This window comes from Podarcis tiliguerta (genome assembly GCF_965153285.1).
Source record: "Podarcis tiliguerta genome assembly, chromosome: 1".
NCBI lineage: Eukaryota > Metazoa > Chordata > Lepidosauria > Squamata > Lacertidae > Podarcis > Podarcis tiliguerta.
The window spans coordinates 40,103,138-40,121,224 of record NC_139534.1 but is presented as its reverse complement, the minus strand read 5'-3'; the positions used below and the strand labels follow the sequence as shown (position 1 = coordinate 40,121,224).

Genomic DNA, 18,087 nt, shown 5'->3' with positions numbered 1-18,087 from the left:
ACCCTCTTCTGCTTGTTTAGGTCAGATGCTACGTACCAGATATATAATTCTACAAGCACAAGGAGAAGGAAGACCCTGCCCAACTGAGCTCACCCAGTACAGAAGCTGTGTTGTAAAGCCCTGCTACAGCTGGGTCATTGGCGAGTGGTCCCCGTGCAAAGTCAAGGTATCTGTTGCGTGCTAGCTTATAGGAAGATCTCCTAGCATTGCCGGTAGAAAAAGTGCATAGCTGTTCTCCACATGCTGCAAAACTATAAGACAACTGAATATATGCTTTTAAGGTTAGAGAGCTATGCCGTTTTAATATTCCTGAAAACAGGAGGAAATTCCTATCAAATTGTCGCGAATTCATCATAAATGCTAGTAAGCAGCTGATTAAAAACTAATTTAATAGCAAATGCCAAAGGAACATACATTTCTAATAGCACTGGGATGAGTGTTATAGATCTTTTTTATAGCAGCAACCCTAGATCAAAGCATGATTTAATTTCAGTGAATTCTGCCACGAAGGAAATTGACTTTTGCACTAAGAACACTATGTAGTCTGTCTCAGTACCTCAAAAGGCCTTGAAACAGTATAGTTTAAAGCCGTTGCATGAAGTGCTGAGTGTGACTTTTCTCCTTGGGGTGATTTTTTTTTTTTAATGGTCTGAAAATGTAAACGCTGACGTGAGTTGTGGAGCCTCAAAAATATATACCTCTGCTTTGTCAGCACCAGCAGCCTGCATGCCCTCTCTGCCTTCATGCCACATTCAGCTTGCACTGACTTTCCACATGTGTTTCTCCACCCCTCTCCCCATTTATATCTCTTAGATCATGCTTCTTCTGAAACATTTGATCCAGTATATTGCCTTAACTTTAAACTGATTTTCCACACACAACTTTTTTTCATGTGGGAGAGGATGGGGTCTGCTTTGCTTTCTTCATGTCAAAATAATTGGATGATGCACAGGGGAAACTGTGGCAGAGAGAAAGTTGTGATATATGCTGAAAAGACACGTATAAAATTGTCACCATTAACATCTCTTCTGAGAAATGAACAAAGCCCCTTCCTCTCGCATATAAATTTATTAGCACATAGAGCAATGTATGGAGCTAGGCCTTTAGTTCATCTAGGTCTTCCAGAAGTTTAAAGAGGATTTGTCTTTGCCTTTGCCTCCAGTGAAGTGACACTTTCTGAAGATGCTCTGATGCTCAGAGTGCACTGGATACACATTCTTTGGTAACCTAACAAATCTCTCTCAGTTGTGTGGACTGCAGGCAAATGCTGGAAATAGGAAAGGCCACATCTTCCATCTGGACATAATCTGCTCACTTTACAAATGCTCTGGGAAGCTTCCAGGAGACAGGATCTATACAGTATACTTAGCATTCATTATTAATGTAGTAAGAGCTATTTTAGTACCATAAACTTCCATTATTTCTCTTAGGGTGGACAGTGCGGGGATGGATTCCAAGTACGGGACCTCACATGTATGATACATGATGGCTCTTTATCGGCAACATCTAAACAAGCGGAAAGTTCGTTGTGCGGAGAGCTTCCTTCTAAAGATGGTGCATTGCAGCTTCCGTGTTCTGTGCCTTGCCCAGGTAAACTCTGTGGAGGACTTTGTTTTGCCCTTGCAGTGGCGCGCACACAGATAGTCATGTTCTGCAAGACAATATGACACTATAATTTGATTCACATTTGCAGCCTAAGAATATGCTTATCTGCAGCCTACTCTGAGCTTCCTTGATCTCCAGTCCTAAACATGACTCCTCTGGAGCAAGTCACACAGAGTCCATTTTGACTTCCAAGACAATCTCATTGTGTTCAATGGGGCTTGTTCCCAGTTAAGTGTGCATAAGATTGCAGTCTTAGTCCCTTAAGAGACTGGCCTTTAAGCCAAAGTAAATATTCTTGATTTCACATATTGCCCTTTCATAATTGATGCTCCCCCATTTATAATATACTGTAAAACCTCTTCTAATTAGAGTTCCATCACATTAAGAAAGGCATTCACAATCCTGCAGTTCTTAAGAATTCTATGCAAAGCTAGAGCAATATTGTAGTTCTCTCTATGATTCTTCCCAGGCTTCTATTAGGAACATGCACACCTTCGTTCTACATGGTTCAGCTTTACTGAATGTGTGCATAGCATACAAGTGAGTCATATGGGCATACATATCTAGAATGACTAGGTTGGACGGTCTTCTGTCATGGTATGCTTTAGCAGAGATTCCTGCATTGCAGGGGCTTGGACTAGATGACCCTTGGGATCCCTTCTAGCGTTACAATTCTATGATTCTATGACTAGTAGTGATGATGAGATTTATAAATAATGGATACATCATATGACTTATCACTACACATTGTTTTCATAACAAGTCGTGTGCACATACTCCCAAACTGTGACCCAGCACTTATGTCTAATGAAACTTATTTCAAGCTGATGTTACAGTTTTTCACATGTGAGGCTTTTAGCACATGCTCAGAATTTGATTGAGCCCTTACTCTGCTTCAGTGACAAATTGCCCTTCCTTCCTAATAGCTGCATTGCAAATCAGACGTAGTTTTCCACAATCCTAGGTCAAGAGGGGCTTCCCAATCCAACACTTGCTGCTTGGCGCTGTGATTTTCACTTCTGTGAGGAGGCCATGTTCCTCAACAGTTGAATATGAGAGTCATTAGTCATGGGGGACTGAACCATCTTCAACCCAACCCAAAGGAAAAGATGGTAGGGAGGCCAACAAGGGAATGCAGTGGCAGGGATGAACACACTGGGTAAAGCCCAGATCTAAGCATCCAAACAGAACCTTTCTCTATCATCCTGCAACAGCAACGACCCTGACACTTTAATATTTTTAATGCTCATGCCACTTTGCTAGATGCAAATATCAGATCTATGCAGTAAAATGTTAACTAAAACACCATGTAGATGAATTCAAGCAAGCAAGTTATATTATCCTCTGTCAGGAAAGAAGAAGAAGAAAAATAGTCAAGGTGTCAGCCTAACGTGTATTATCTGGAAAAATGTCTCCCTGGACCTTAAAAAAGTCATTACCATGAATGGTCTAAACCTTTTAAGAATCTGATTTTGAATGATAAGAGATAGCAGAACAAGTAGTGTTACCTATTAAGTTCCAACTGGCATTGCCGTGATTTCAAGTTCAAACCTTCAGAGACATAAGTAATAGAGCTATAGAAGTTCCCTCTTTCCCCCTTCTTCTTACACACAGGTGATTGTCATTTGACAGAATGGTCAGAGTGGAGCTCTTGTGAATTAACGTGTATAGATGGCAGGAGCTTTGAGACTATGGGTCGTCAGTCTCGGTCAAGAACGTTTATAATTCAGTCTTTTGAAAACCAAGACAGCTGCCCTGAACAAGAATTGGAGACGCGGCCATGCTCCGGTAGGGAATGTTTCTTGCTCAGCCCTTTCGCTGTATTTTACAGAAGCGTTCGCACTACTTTGTTATTGCTGTCAAGGCCAGCCCAAGACGCTTTGCTGCCTGAGGCAGAACAGAAAATGACACCTCCCCAAGTCAAGGTGCATAGTACTCAATGCCAGTCAGGTTGTTTACACATGAGGCAGAATATGTCACCTGCGTCTCAGCCTCCTTGGCAAGGAAAAAAAAACTTCCTGCCCTTTCATGAGACCCAGAATTAGCTGCCTTAGGTGACCACCTCACTCAGCCTGAAAGGAGCACCATCTCATTATTATTGCGTATTTGGTGTTTAATCATGGCTTGAAATTAGACTTTAAACATTCTTTTTTCTCACCCCACAATGACCAAAAAATTTCAAAGGCAATAGCAGGCACATGGCAGAGGGGGGAATGGGGTGGACTCAATGGGGAAACAATGAGCACAGCCAAATGCCCTCATGTGTGTCCACTTTGTATGTTTTGATATAATTTATTTACAGTGCAATCCCATAAACCTCTGTTTTGAAATAAGCCAATTGAACTTAGTGGGGCTTACTCCCAGCTAAGTGTATATAGAATTACAGTCTTAATTGTTTGCCTATTAGGAAATTTTGAATTTCATCTGAAAGAAAAACAGGATACATTGTAAATGTGTGCATACATGTTACCTTGCAAACTGATTAATGTTGCCCTGTTGTTTGGACTATAGGAGGGAAGTGCTATAATTATGTATGGAAAACGAGTCTTTGGCGAGATAATGAACGCACAGTGTGGTGCCAGCGTTCTGATGGGGTGAATGTCACAGGTAGGGACATCCTCGAGTCTACTGCACACAGTCTAGAAATGTTCCAGAACTATGACTTATACAGTGATGATAATGATGACGATGTTGTTTAAGAGGAAAGGGAAATGTTCCTGTGCGTGGGATTCTCTTTGAGGGCTATTTTAGTGGTCTCTTGAGAACCAGAATTTGGAGGAACACAGTATCTATTTAACCTGAAATGTCCTTCTCTCATTTGTTCACCTAGTTTCACCCCTGCTGTATTTTTAGAAATAGATTAAAACAATGGCCATTTACTTCAGCTTTTTAAAAATAGGACTCATTGTTGCTGACAGGCCATAGCTCAGTGGTAGAGCAAGTATTTTCAATACCAGTGGTTCCAGCTTCAATCCCTACCATTACCAGGTAAGCCTGGGAATGTATCCATTTTGGAACCCTTAAGAGCCACTTCAATACAGTATATACAAGACTGAGCTGACGTGGCATAACGCAGTTGTCATATTTTTATTTTAGTTGCTGTTGTTCCTATTGTTTGGTTGCGATTCATTTTTTATTTTCAGCCGCTTCATGAATCCCTGTTGATTGAATCAGATTATAAATATCTTACATAAAATAATAGTTCAGCCACCTAGTGCAGGCAGGAATATGCACACACAGTGACTACGACATGGAGGGATCAGCCCACCCAAATAAATAACAGAACTGAAGGATAAGTGCTTAAGTTGGAATATCCATTTACACTGACAACACAATGAATGTCAGAGACAAAAGGAGAATCCACAAGTACAAGTAGGAATAGCCAATTCTCCATTTCTTCATCTCTGTACCATTCATTCCTCCATTCCCTAGAGCCTTCCCCCTTTGTCCTCTTAGAAATGCTTGGGGCATTCAGATTCAGTATGGATAGTGAACTGGTTTGAATTATCACCAAATTCACAAAGGGCTGAATCACATTTGCCGGCAGACTCAACATGATCTCTTTAAAACCAAGTGGGAATGCCATTAGTTAGCAATGGGGGATAAAGTCACTTCACTTCATTTCATTTAAAGGCTAATGCATCTCAGGAGTAATATCAAACAATAACTCATTTTATTTGTATGCTGCCTTTCCAAAGTTAAAGCCATGCATAAGGCAGCTTACAACGTATACAAAAGTATGTAACTACAAAGTACACAGGCGTGCTGAACAAATTACACATAAATAATAAGATACAAAAAAAGTAACCGCAACAACAGCAACAGCCCTCCCCCAACAACGCCCCCTAAATAACACCGCACCCAAGAGTCTGTTCAGCAGCCTTGGCTTTTGTAGCTGGAGTCAGTCAGGGCCCTGCCCTCCCAGGCCAGGTGGGAAAATGCCTGCAGTGCAGGGAGCAAATCTTCTAGGACTTACAGCAAAATTGATATGAATGCACTGGCATTTGTTTCTTTATTTTGCCAAAGGCAGTGTTGCAGCAAAGTAAAGTTTTCCCCACATATGTGGCCTCTTTTTGAAATGTACCTCTTGACATTTGCCCTTACAGGGGGTTGTTCCGTTCAGATGCAGCCAGCTACAACCAGGCATTGCAGCCCAGCCTGTCGGAAGCCCTTTTCTTACTGCACGCAGGTAATCCAGATTGTGTACTTTACATAGTCAGAATTAACATTTGTTTACAGCTAATACATTGTGCTTAGACTTTGCAACACCCACCCACAGCCTAGAGGCATTGTTTAGTATGTGTAGGACACCACCTAGTGAGATAATCCAATAATTTAATTAGATATATAGGCATTGTGGAAAAATAATGCAGAATGTATATATGCATGGTGGTTTATTGTGGTTTGCCAAGCCTAGTTAACTTTGGTTCTTCTTATTTTCATTCACATGTCCAGGGAAGGTTGATTGTAATTTTAGATATAAGGCTGTGAGCCCCCCCCCCCCCAAAAAAAAACCACACACATTATCCTTGTCCACCAGAAAGAATATTCAGTTCATGTGCCATCAGCAGCCTGGTCCCCTCTCCGTTCAGAAGCTGTGTTATTCTTCCTCCTCCTCCAGAATTATTTGAAATAAAATTATCCTTCTAGGATAGCTTCCCTTCCCTTTTGACTTTGGCCCAGTTAGAATATAATGTTAAGCCAAACCATAGTTTACTTAGCACAGATAATAACATCCACAACAACCTATGAGGAGTAAGCCAAAAACAAAGCTTCATCACAGCTAATGGTGTCTCTGGATCAGGACAGGATTGTATGTACTGCTAAGCCAAACCATGACTTTGCTGGTTTGCAGTCTTTGCTCCAGGAACCCACAAGTTTGCTCCTTTGTGCTAAGCCATAGTTTGGTTTAACATGATGTGTAAGCCAGGTCATTGCGTCTAACGGTTGTGAATTTCTCCACCAAAGAAACGTGCATACAGGTGACTGAGTGGCATTCCACCACAAGGTGTTAACCATGTAACCATGGCTTGTATTCAGGCGGTGTCCCTCTGCTGGCAGAAGGCTCTTGGTTAAGAACATAAGACAAACCTGCTGAATCAGGCCAATGGCCGGTCTCATCCAGCTTCCTGTTCACCTGTTGGAAGCTTGCAAGGTGTGTGACAACACACTGCAACCTTTGGCAATTTTCTCTCACACCCTCAGCCCCTTCCTCAAATCTACATAGGAAGGAGGAATCACTGAAAATTGCTTTTCCATTTTGCTGATGGAAGCCTTCCCTAGATCAATCAGCCTTCTCTCACAGGAGGGATGCCAGCTGGAACCAGTCCATGACATTCACTCATGTGGCAAGGAGAATTTTGCCACACATTTGCAGTGGGTTATTTGTGGGGTGGCGCTGTGGTCTAAACCACAGAACCTAGGACTTGCCGATCAGAAGGTCAGCGGTTTGAATCCCCACGACGGGGTGAGCTCCCGTTGCTCGGTCCCTGCTCCTGCCCACCTAGCAGTTCGAAAGCACATCAAAGTACAAGTAGATAAATAGGTACTGCTCCAGCGGGAAGGTAAACGGTGTTTCCGTGCACTGCTCTGGTGCGCCAGAACCAGCTTAGTCATGCCGGCCACATGACCTGGAAGCTGTCTGCGGACAAGCACCGGTTCCCTCAGCCTATAGAACGAGATGAGTGCGCAACCCCAGAGACATCCGCAACTGGACCTAACGGTCAGGGGTACCTTTAAAGTGTAATGAAAATGTAGGATAGGTCTGGTACAAGTAGTCAGGTAGATGTTACACCTTGAAAAGTTAACATGTTGAAAATCAATGCCTACAGAGTGATAGCAAGCATGACTGGGAGCCATGATGTACCTGCTGTTTGGCTGAGTTTTTTTCAGACTCCACATGCAACGGGGTATGTTTGTACATCCCTACTCTTACAAACCCCGCAGGTTGGGAAGGTTAGCATTTGTATCTTTGATCTTCCAGCTACAATATGAAATGGTATAGACAAGCAACAGCAGCACTGCATATGTGTGAGTTCATGCATGCCTATCTGAAATAAGTCCAATTGAATGCAAAGAGGGTTGCTCCCATGTCAGTCTGCCTATCCTTAGGTATTTTTTACTAACTTAGCCTTTCTAACGTTGCAGGATTTTCACTGGCGTGAACTTTTTTTTTTACAAAGATAGATTTTGTGATCCGTGTATCTGTTACAATGCTTTTATTCAAACCAAGCAAAAAAGGGGCAGATCCCCCATTGCTTTACTATGATAAAAGAAACCCTTTTATCAGTTTGTACAATGCTGGCAATCTGTCCTAAGCCTTTGGGATAGGTTGGGCTTTAAACTTAAACAAATACATAAACCATTTGGCATCAGGTTAACCTGTGAAAAGCCAGCAACCTCTCAGCAGAAACATCTTTTGTGGTGAGTTTCTATGGGCTGATTTCAGTGCTGAATATGTTCTTATTACCTAGAGTGGAACCTGCGGTTGCGAGAGAGGCTATACAGAAATAATGAGATCAAATGGCTTCCTGGATTACTGCATGAAGATACCTGGTTTAGAAGATAAGAAAGCTGATGTCAAAACGAATGCTGCAAAACATAAACCCGTCAACTCAAAAATGCATGATATTTTCAAAGGATGGTCCATTCAGCCTTTTAATCCAGGTAAAAAAAGATAAAATATGGTGAGATATTTTTTTTTAATCCACACACTATAAAAATAAAATTAGTGCACAGTGGATCATGCAATTAGAAACGTTGCTGCAGGATATGCAAACTCTCATTTGCAACTTAATTAAATGCATTGAATTCCATTTACATTACATTGTAAAATTGTGCCGAAACATCACTGTAATATTTGCAGTGTTACAGCCAAATGCCATTTTTATAATTCTTACATAATTAACCAAGAAAGGTACAGTTGTCTTTAGTAGATGAGACTGCCATACAATGAAGAAAAAAACTAGTCTAATTCCTAGATTGATATTTTCTGCAAAACTCTTAATTGCATCTGTCAGTCACCTCCATGTTGCTTTGGGCTCTAATCACAGTGGTCCCAATCCAGGGGACTGGGAATCAAGCAGACGGCTGCACACCTGCTGCTGGGCTGATGAAGATGCCCTTTATCCCAAGATTGCTTGTCACTGTGAGCGCTGACAGTGCTGATCACCTGCCAGGCAAACAGGAGGATTCAGCATAGTCTTCTGCTCTTATTTACTTAACAAGTAGATGATTTGGGCAGCATTGATTATGTATTAGGTACAGGTCCACCCATGGTGCTGAATTAAGTCTCACACCCACAGACCAGAATTTGGTGGAGTTGATGTGCATAGAGAAGCTTATTTTTGTGTCCAGATTGGCATCTCTAATAGGAGCAACTGATCAGCATTTGTTATCTCACCATTGCATGCTACGTGGATTTCTGTTTATATGCTTCCTTTTACTATATTCACAGCTAGATAATCACTTCATTTCGATGTTTAAAAGTTACAATTTGCCTTGTTTTGTTTTCTTCCCTTTTCTGATCCAGATGGAAAACTTAAAATATGGGTCTATGGAGTATCAGCGGGTGGGTTTCTCATGATAGTTTCCCTAATATTCACCTCATACCTTGTTTGGTAAGTATTCTGTCTACTTATTCTTTTCTTTGTTTTATTTTTATTTTTCTTATTGCATTTATATCCCAAGGTGGTATAAATGGTTCCCCCCCTTTTGTCAGGCTTTCCCCACAACCACCCTGTGTGGTAGGTTAGGCTAGGAGGCAGGGACTGGCCTAATGTCACCCAGGGAGCTTCATGACATTCTAGCCACTAGACCACACCAGCTCCTCATTTTATAGGTTTTTATCTCAATTTCAGACACTTCCCTAGAACCAGGATGGATGAACTCAAATCAAATTAATATAAATCAAAATGATAAATAACTTGCAAGGACAAAACTCCAATGTCACATTGTTTTCTGTTGGATGTAATTAGGAAACAATGTGGTATTTGAGAACATTGTCACTTTGTCTTAGGATGAAGCACAAAATAATATGTATGTACAAGAGAGAACCGTGTGTACTTTCAGAGCTTCATTTTATGTTGTCACTACACCCACAGGAACAGAGCTGGAAGGGAGTTGGAAGTCATCTAGTCTTTTAGGAATCTAGACTTTGCAGGAATCACAGCTAAAGAATCCCCAAAAGATGGCCATCCATCCCTTGTTGAAAAACCTCAAGAGCCCACTGCCTTCTGAGGGAGTCTGTCCCGATATTGAGCAGCTCTTACCAAAGCTGTTACTGCGACGTTTAATCCCATACAATTCCAAACAGAAAGGAAAAATGGAAGGCACTTTTAAAAAGCAGGATGAGCTGAAAATAAAAAGGGTATAGTGTAAGAAACAGAAGGTGGATTGCTGAGGATGAGCACCAGTGGAGGAGCAAAGTGCTGTCACTTATCCCATAGCAGGGAACACAATAGAGTGCTGTTTGCCAGTCCTCTGCATGCCAAATTACCGTATTTTTCGCCCTATAGGACGCACTTTTCCCCCTCCAAAAATGAAGGGGAAATGTGTGTGCATCCTATGGGGCGAATGCAGGCTTTCGCGGAAGCCTGGAGAGCGAGAGGTGTCGGTGCGCACCGACACCTCTTGCTCTCCAGGCTCCAGGAAGCTATCAGCAAGCCTTGCGCACCCGGGGGGAGTTCCCCCGGGCGCGCAAGGCTTGCGGGCGGCAGCCTGCAGCGCGGAGCATGGGGCGCCCTTCGGAGGACGCCCCGTGCTTCGCGCAGGTGTTGGCAAGTCTTGCGCACCGGGGGGGAACTCCCCCCGGGCGCGCAAGGCTTGCGGGTGGCAGCCTGCAGCGCGGAGCACAGGGTGCCGGGGGGAGAACTACCCCCGGGCGTGCAAGGCTTGCGGGCGGCAGCCTGCAGCGCGGAGCACGGGGCGCCCTTCGGAGAACGCCCCGTGCTTCGCGCAGGTGTCGGCAAGCCTTGCGCACGGGGGGGGAACTCCCCCCGGGAGCACAAGGCTTGCGGGTGGCAGCCTGCAGCGCGGAGCACGGGGCGCCGGGGTGGGGGAACTCCCCCCGGGCGCGCAAGGCTTGCGGGTGGCAGCCTGCAGCGCGGAGCATGGGGCGCCCTTTGGAGGACGCCCCGTGCTTCGCGCAAGTGTCGGCAAGCCTTGCGCACCGGGGGGGGGGGACTTTCCCCCCGGAGCGCATGGCTTGCGACAGCAGCCTGCAGCGCGGAGCACGGGGCGCCCTTCGGAGGACGCCCCGTGCTTCGCGCAGGTGTCCGCAGCCTGCCGCGTGGGGCGCCCTGAAGCAGAGCGCCCCTCGCGCCAGGCAGACATTGGCCAGCCCCACATGCTCAGGGGACAGCGGGGAGGCGCAGCGCCACCATCCCAGTGTTCCCCGACCTGGTTTTGGGGGGGAAATAAAGGGGGGGGGAAATTCCTTTATTCCCCCCCCCAAAAAAGTAGGTGCGTCCTATGGGACGGAGTGTCCTACGTTACGAAAAATACGGTAATACACTTCTGCCCAACCCCAGAAAGAATCCCACAAAATAAGCAAAGCAGAAGAGGTAGGATATGATCTCATGCATATTGAGAGGGGTTCAACAGTCACTTTTATGCTGGTATTTTTTGCAGTCCCTGATAGTGATGACCTACTGAAATGCCACAAAATTGTGAGCGAGCTTTTGAGCCCAACAGACTAGTTGTTAAGAAAAGTGGAAGGAAATGGCTTAAACTTTAAAGCATGGAGGAGATTCATGGAGGAAAAGTTAGCAGTGCCTACTAGCCAGAATACCTATGCTCTGTCTCAGGGAAGCCCCAAGACATTTTGCTGCCTGAGGCAAAGGATAAAATGGCATCTCCTCCCAATATATGTACAAAAGACTGGTAGTTGGTCTCAATTCATTGCTGGCAAATAGAGAGTGCCTTCCACTGCACTTGAAGACAGCAGACTAGCTTAGGGTGTATAGAGCAGGAACACATAGTTCTGTTCATTCCCTGGCTCTCAGAATCTGCCACCTGAGGCTGCTGCCTAATGGTAGGGTCAGCCCTGTTTTGCCTCCACTGTCAGAGCCTCCCTTACCCGGGTTGTGCAGCAGCAATGGTGGATTCTGGCAAGATTTGATGAGATCTTGTAGAGTGCATAAGATCTCACAAAATTCCTAATTTACATTTTGAATTGTCATTTAACAAAAAATTTAAAGCTTTTTAATGCAACCTTAGATTGTGTCCTTAGAATTTATATTTTCTGTCAACTAACAGCTGAACATTCTTGTAGAGTTGTCAGATTTTCCATATTTTAACTGCATGGTGGAAATAGCTAGCTATAGCTGCAATTCAGCATTCCAGTTTTGCATGACCCAGCCACTTTTAAATCCAATTGATTTCAGTGCAAAAAGCTTTAGCCATGTGCTTAAATCACCCATCACTATCAATAGTGTTTAACTTTGGCTGGATCATGCCCATTGTATTATTTTACTTTAGTCTAATTAACAAGAGAACCTTTACTTCTTAATGGCGGCGTTGGGGGGTTTTCGGCAGGCTAAGTGCTTTTGCACTCAGCACCTCCTTGTCCAGCCCCCATATTCCATGCCAGACCTAGAGCCAGGTACCAAGATGAACTGCGAGTGAAGTCCGTTTCTCTGGTCCCTGGGGGGAAATTACAAGGATGATTACCCTCAATCATCTTTGTTCTTCCTTCACCAACTATCTCCTGCTGTCGTAGGGGCTGCCTCCATTAAGGCAGAGCTGACCTGGAAGCCCACTACATTATATTTAATTCATATTTTAAGTTTTCTAAAGAGATGTTTTCTCCCCCCTTTTAGCAAAAAGCCAAAGCAGCAGCAACATGCTCCTCCACAACCGAAGTGTCTGACCCTAGCCTACGATGGAGATGTTGACATGTGATGTGGACCGAAATCCAAATGTAGACATCAACTGCCTTAACTGCTTCCCCACCCACCATTTTTTCCCCTTTCTCGGTTTGGATCTTATTTATGTTTTTTGGAAGCATCTCACAATTGCTGATACACATGGGCAGAATACAGTTTGCAAATGTAGCAGTTTTGCCTTTTGGTTTATCTGAAGAACATGGCACTCAAGGACCTTCTATAACTTGGCAACACTTTTCCCAAGGGGGACCTGAGAAATGCATCATTCCTGTTTATCAATGGGAATAAGGATGAACAAGTCAATCTGCAGGCTACTACTGATTTTTACCTTTAAAAGCATGACAATCCTGGGGGGAAGAAAGGTGACATTTACTGTAAAGGACAAGTTCGACATGGCATCATTACGCACTATATTAGTGCAAGCTTCTTTATTCTTCACCTCTTTCGGCAATGAGTTTTCTAGTGTTTACATTTGAGTTACATTTGAACTGTGAAACTGATTCATACGTTTCTCAAAAATGTCTGGAATTCCCTTCGTTTTCTAAGTTCTTGGGTTTCTTAGATGGGAAAACAATCTGATTTCCCTTCAGATCGAGATCAGAGGAGCAGGATAACAAGCACTGGGAAAAATTTTGCAGCACAAGACCCAGATCGCTTTGTAACCCTGTTTTTTTGGAAGAGGAAGAAGAAGAAAAAGAAACTGGCAGATGTTTTGATGACTAGGAAGATGAAAGTGCTCAAATATATATTTTAAATTAGTATTAAGCCATTTAGATACATTTTTAACCATTGAAAACTGTAATTCAGTTTGTTTAATATGAATTCTGCTTTTGTATTTTAAACTTTATTATCTGGAATATTTGTAAATTCTTTTTTTTTAAAGTTTATTCTTGACCTTATTTATTATACATCTTAACACACACACAAAGTACTGTTTGTAGAAGGCCTTGCGTTTTAAAAAGGTTTCCAAGTCTACATTCTGAACATCCTGAAGAAGATACGTGTTTGTAATAGTATATGTTGCAAGTAAGGAAGTGCCATCTTGTGGTATTGACATGTATTTATAAGCAAATAAAAAGCTAAAGAGTGTGGGAATGTTGATCCAGGCACACTGCAATCTCTGTCAGTAAAAGGTTTTCTTTTTGGTCCAACAGAATGAAAATCTCCTGATAGCCTAATCATACCACATTCATGAGCCAAATGTATGAGAGAGGGATTCAAAATGGGTTCATGTTGCAATTATGTATGAAAAACCAGATTCAGTAAGTCTCAAGAGGTGAAGATGTTCTCCATTACAGGTCTGTTTCTCTGAATGAAGAACTTGTCTTTAGATGTTCTCAAAAGAGCTGCATGTGTCTCTCTACTACAGCAGTTATATCCACAATTGAAAGCTACTCTTCCCCCTGCATTGGCCACACCTGTCAACTTTTTCCTTTTTTTAATGGGAAATTCCCTTATTGCGAATAGGATTCCTCACAAGAAAAGGGAAAAGTTGACCGCTATGGCATTGGCCAATAAATAAATAAGCAGCCAACAGAAAATAATCTAGCTGTCATTACTAAGTTAAAAATAGTCCAGCCACCACCCTGAATGGTTTTGGAGATTTTGGTGCTATTTCTCTGGAAAAAGAGGTGTCAGAACTTACCATGAATGCCTCTCTGGTTCTCTTATAATAGTAATGGCGCCCATCTGAGAGTTCTGCGTTCTGGTGATTTCCATCTGAAAAGAAACCATAGATAGATATGAATTTTCTCCCTTAAGGCCAGAGCGCTATAAGCAGGGATGTTGTTAGGTAGTTAAAATGACCTCACCAGCAAGCTGTTCTGGGAATTCTTCTGTCCCCGCTCAAGCCAATTTAAAGGGTATGTAGGAGGGTGAAGGGACAAAAGCCCCACTGTGCTAGCAGAAGTCCTTATGTAGGCTTCTGCGACTAGGACTAGTTTGTTGAATCCCTCCTCTTTTTCTTTTTTTAATGGGTAGGGGAAGAGAAAGGGCAGGAGATCTCATACCCATCTCAAAAGCCTGTTAGGCCACATTCTGACAAGGCCCCTGCCTACAGTGACACCTAATTTAGCACTAAGATGGTTGAAAGGTCAGTTTGCTGCCTGGCTTCTCACCAGAACAGAAGCGACCAGCCCCACACAACTAGATGGGTAGTAAATGGCATGGCTGCCCCCATCTTAGGTTTTATTCCACTCTTGAGCTTCAACTTATGCCACAGTGACTGCTCTGACAAAGGCAGAATGAAATTCATCATAATATAATCCTTAAAAGATAGTAAAGAATTTCCTTTTGTCCATAACGGGCTCGTGGGAAGACAATTACCATTAGCTAAATTGACATCTCTATTGTTCTGAAAGAAAGGAAAGATTGGCCCATTTATGGTTAGCCCAAGCTTTGCTAAATATTTAACCAAGTTCTACAAGATTGACGTTAATTTCCCCGGAACGTAATTTTATTACCATATGTGAGTGAAGGGGCAGATTATTTTAAAAGCAATGTCATTCTATTCTAAACTGCAAGGCAGTATATCAGATATTCACAACCCGACTTTTTGGATGTATTAAAGTTGTTACCCATCAGAATGGATTAAGCTTCCGCACAATGTGAACAATTTTTGTTCTAAGTCAGTTAAGAGTCTAAGTGATCACTTTTTAATACAGTCTTTCAGTGGAGTGGTATTTGACTTTTCTTTAGCACTTATTCCAATGAAATCATTACCATGAACTCAACCTTCTTCCCAGCCACCTAAATTATAATAGCATTCTAATCTTCATGCATTCAATAAAAAAAGTGCATGCTTATTATATTGGGTCTACACCTGCAGGCAGAATAAGATGGGAGAATACTGAAGTGGTAGAACAGAGCGCTCAACTTTACACTGTAGGTGAGTATTATAATTTCTCAAGGTGGTAGTGTAGAACAGGCAACTTCAAATTGGGAGAAATGCCACTTTTGTTTTTCCCCACTTCTCTCAAGGTGCTTTGCTTTGCTGAGCCAAGGTGCTTGGGCTTCCATCTAAGCCAGGCATGTCCAAAGTCCATTTTGGGGGCCCAATCCAGCCCACCGGTCAGTTTAATCTGGCCCCTGTGGCAGTTTATTTCTTTGGAAAAAACCTCAAGAATTACAAACCTAAAATAAGCTCAGCAACTTCAATCCTAAAAATAGCTCCACAACTTTGGGGGGAAATCCTAAAAAAAAAAGATCAACAACTTTGGTTGGGCTTAGGGACAGTCAGGGCAATAATTTTATTGGCTGACCTTAAAGGTAAAAGTAAAGGGACCCCTGACCATTAGGTCCAGTCGTGACCGACTCTGGGGTTGCGGCGCTCATCTTGCTTTATTGGCCGAGGGAGCCGGCGTACAGCTTCCGGGTCATGTGGCCAGCATGACTGAGCCGCTTCTGGAAAACCAGAGTAGCGCACGGAAATGCTCACGGAACCTTCCCACCAGAGCGGTACCTATTTATCTACTTGCACTTTCACGTGCTTTCGAACTGCTAGGTTGGCAGGAGCAGGGACCGAGCAACGGGAGCTCACCCCGTCACAGGGATTCGAACTGCCAACCTTCGGATCGGCAAGTCCTAGGCTCTGTGGTTTAACCCATAGCGCCACCCGAGTCCCTTATTGGCTGACCTTAATTTGTAGCAATTAATGATATTGTCTCATTATGTATTAGGTATATCTGCTTGAGAACACTTCTTGTGCAAATGACTCTCTCATCACTCAGTTCATAACTTAAGCACAGAATCATAGAGTTGGAAGGGACCCTGAGAATCATCTAGTATTCTAGTACAAGCCCCTGCAATGCAGGAATATGCAGCTGCTCCTTATGGGGAACGAACCTGCAACCTTGGTATTATCAGCACCACACTCTAACCAACTGGGCTATCCAACCATCCAAGAGCACACCCCTAATTTGCTCCTTCTTAGAGCCTTGTTGTATGGAAGTGCCACCACTACCGCTGAACAGCTCCTTGGCAGCCATTAATATAGGAACCTTCCAGCCCATGCAATTTTTCGTTGCCCATCAAAACCCTGCTTTTCTATGGCATGTAGTTAGTTACCTGGGCTTCATTCCTCTCCTGCCTCCTGGTACTCATTTCCTTTCTCCATTTTTGCTGCTGTTCTGAACTCAGTTCCATTGAGGAGCCTAGGGAACAAACACATCACTATGTGATGTACAGCCTCGTACACGAAAGCCTCAATTCTCTCTCTAACTTTTCTGTTTCTAAGCTTAGCTACACTGGTGCCAGTGACCCGCTCTTATCCAACTCCTCTCATTTTTAACAATTTGGGTGCCCACTTGTCTGTCTGGCATCTCTCGCCATACATTTTTCTCCATATTTGGCATGCGAGATTTCCTATCTCCATTTGCCCTCGTTCATTCTGTAACAAGCCTCCTATTAATCCAAAATCAATCAACCTGTCTGTCTTTCTGTCTTGATTCTGAACCTTGGCTTGTCCTCTAAATACTCATTTCCTAGTATGCAGTATAATATCCCCAAGGCAAACAAGACTCTAAGCTAAAGATCTCATTGCATGTGTCCACCGAGTACACATGTACATATTTGTCGCCATGCACGCACGTAATGGAAAACATCTAGTAATATCACCACAATAAGAATAAATAATGTCTCTGCAAGTAGAAAGATAGTATATCAGGGGGAAAGATTATAGTCCAAGTCCAGGCCTGTGCTTTAAAAAAAAATCCAGTTTTTAAAATAGGGAAACATTCAAAAATGGGTATGAAATAGAGTGGTCCACCTCCATCACCTCACCTCATTCTGCTGCATGTGTAGACAAGTCCTGTCAGCACCCCTTGTTACTAGTGGCCTCTTGAATGTGGATAAGAAGCGGTATATATGAAATCTCAGTTTTGAGTAGTTATTAGTGATTATCACAGTTCTTATTTAGTTTTTCTATGTATTTTAGTGCCTACAGTTATATTTCAGTCAAATGCATTATACCCTCGTTTAAAAAATACGGCTGCTCCTGTATCTTGAATAATGAATTCCACTGAAGAAATGGCTACAAGCAAATATTTCCACTTTGATAAATGTACTTAGTTTTGCCGGTTAACACACTCAGTTACAGAAGAATGCAAAACTGGCTTGGGCAAAAATGTGGGTTAAAAGTTTACAGGATGACTATCCATTTGGAAAAGCCATTTGCACGGAATAGGAAGCAAAAATCAATGTTACTGTTTTTTTCCCTCCTGGTAAATACAATAACTTCAAGCAAAGAGGTACAATTATTTCTGAATTTAATACAATGGCAAAACTCCTACTTATCCCAGTAGAGTAATAATTTTCCTCTGAATGCGAGTGAGAGAGAATTCTTTAAAGTTTATTCCTAATGCAGGCATTTCACTTGTGAGGGGAGAACCATTTAATACAAATTCATTATGCTTTAATCAGCCATTAGTTCAGGCAGATGGGATGTCCAAAGGATAGTAGAAAAGGAATGCTTTTCACTTTTTCAAATTGCTCTTAAAGGCATTGCTAGGATACTGGCATTCCATCCCACTTGTGTGCGATGCACAATCGATGGTTTGTAGGCGCATCTCCTAAAGAGCCCAATTTATAGGAAAGATCT

At 42.8% G+C, this 18,087-nt stretch overlaps 1 protein-coding gene and 1 long non-coding RNA gene across 9 annotated transcripts in view; one reads left to right on the top strand and one right to left on the bottom strand.

Annotated features, from left to right (window-relative positions):
- Positions 1-13,608, top strand: part of THSD7B (thrombospondin type 1 domain containing 7B) — a 428,797-nt gene extending 415,189 nt beyond the window's left edge. For all 7 annotated transcript variants that reach the window (XM_083405406.1, XM_083405404.1, XM_083405403.1 and 4 more), the window contains 8 exons: positions 21-166; positions 1,431-1,590; positions 3,220-3,393; positions 4,117-4,212; positions 5,712-5,794; positions 8,079-8,271; positions 9,137-9,224; positions 12,426-13,608. In XM_083405406.1, the coding sequence (XP_083261532.1) occupies positions 21-166; positions 1,431-1,590; positions 3,220-3,393; positions 4,117-4,212; positions 5,712-5,794; positions 8,079-8,271; positions 9,137-9,224; positions 12,426-12,507 (1,022 nt within the window). In that variant the 3' untranslated portion in view covers positions 12,508-13,608. The remainder of the gene's footprint in view (positions 1-20; positions 167-1,430; positions 1,591-3,219; positions 3,394-4,116; positions 4,213-5,711; positions 5,795-8,078; positions 8,272-9,136; positions 9,225-12,425) is intronic.
- Positions 13,609-14,136: 528 nt separating this feature from the next.
- LOC310665050 overlaps positions 14,137-18,087 on the bottom strand; it is a 107,318-nt gene continuing 103,367 nt past the window's right edge. For both annotated transcript variants that reach the window (XR_014505161.1, XR_014505162.1), the window contains 2 exons: positions 16,557-16,642; positions 14,137-14,210 (listed from right to left, as the gene is read on the bottom strand). This is a non-coding gene — a long non-coding RNA (uncharacterized lncRNA). The remainder of the gene's footprint in view (positions 14,211-16,556; positions 16,643-18,087) is intronic.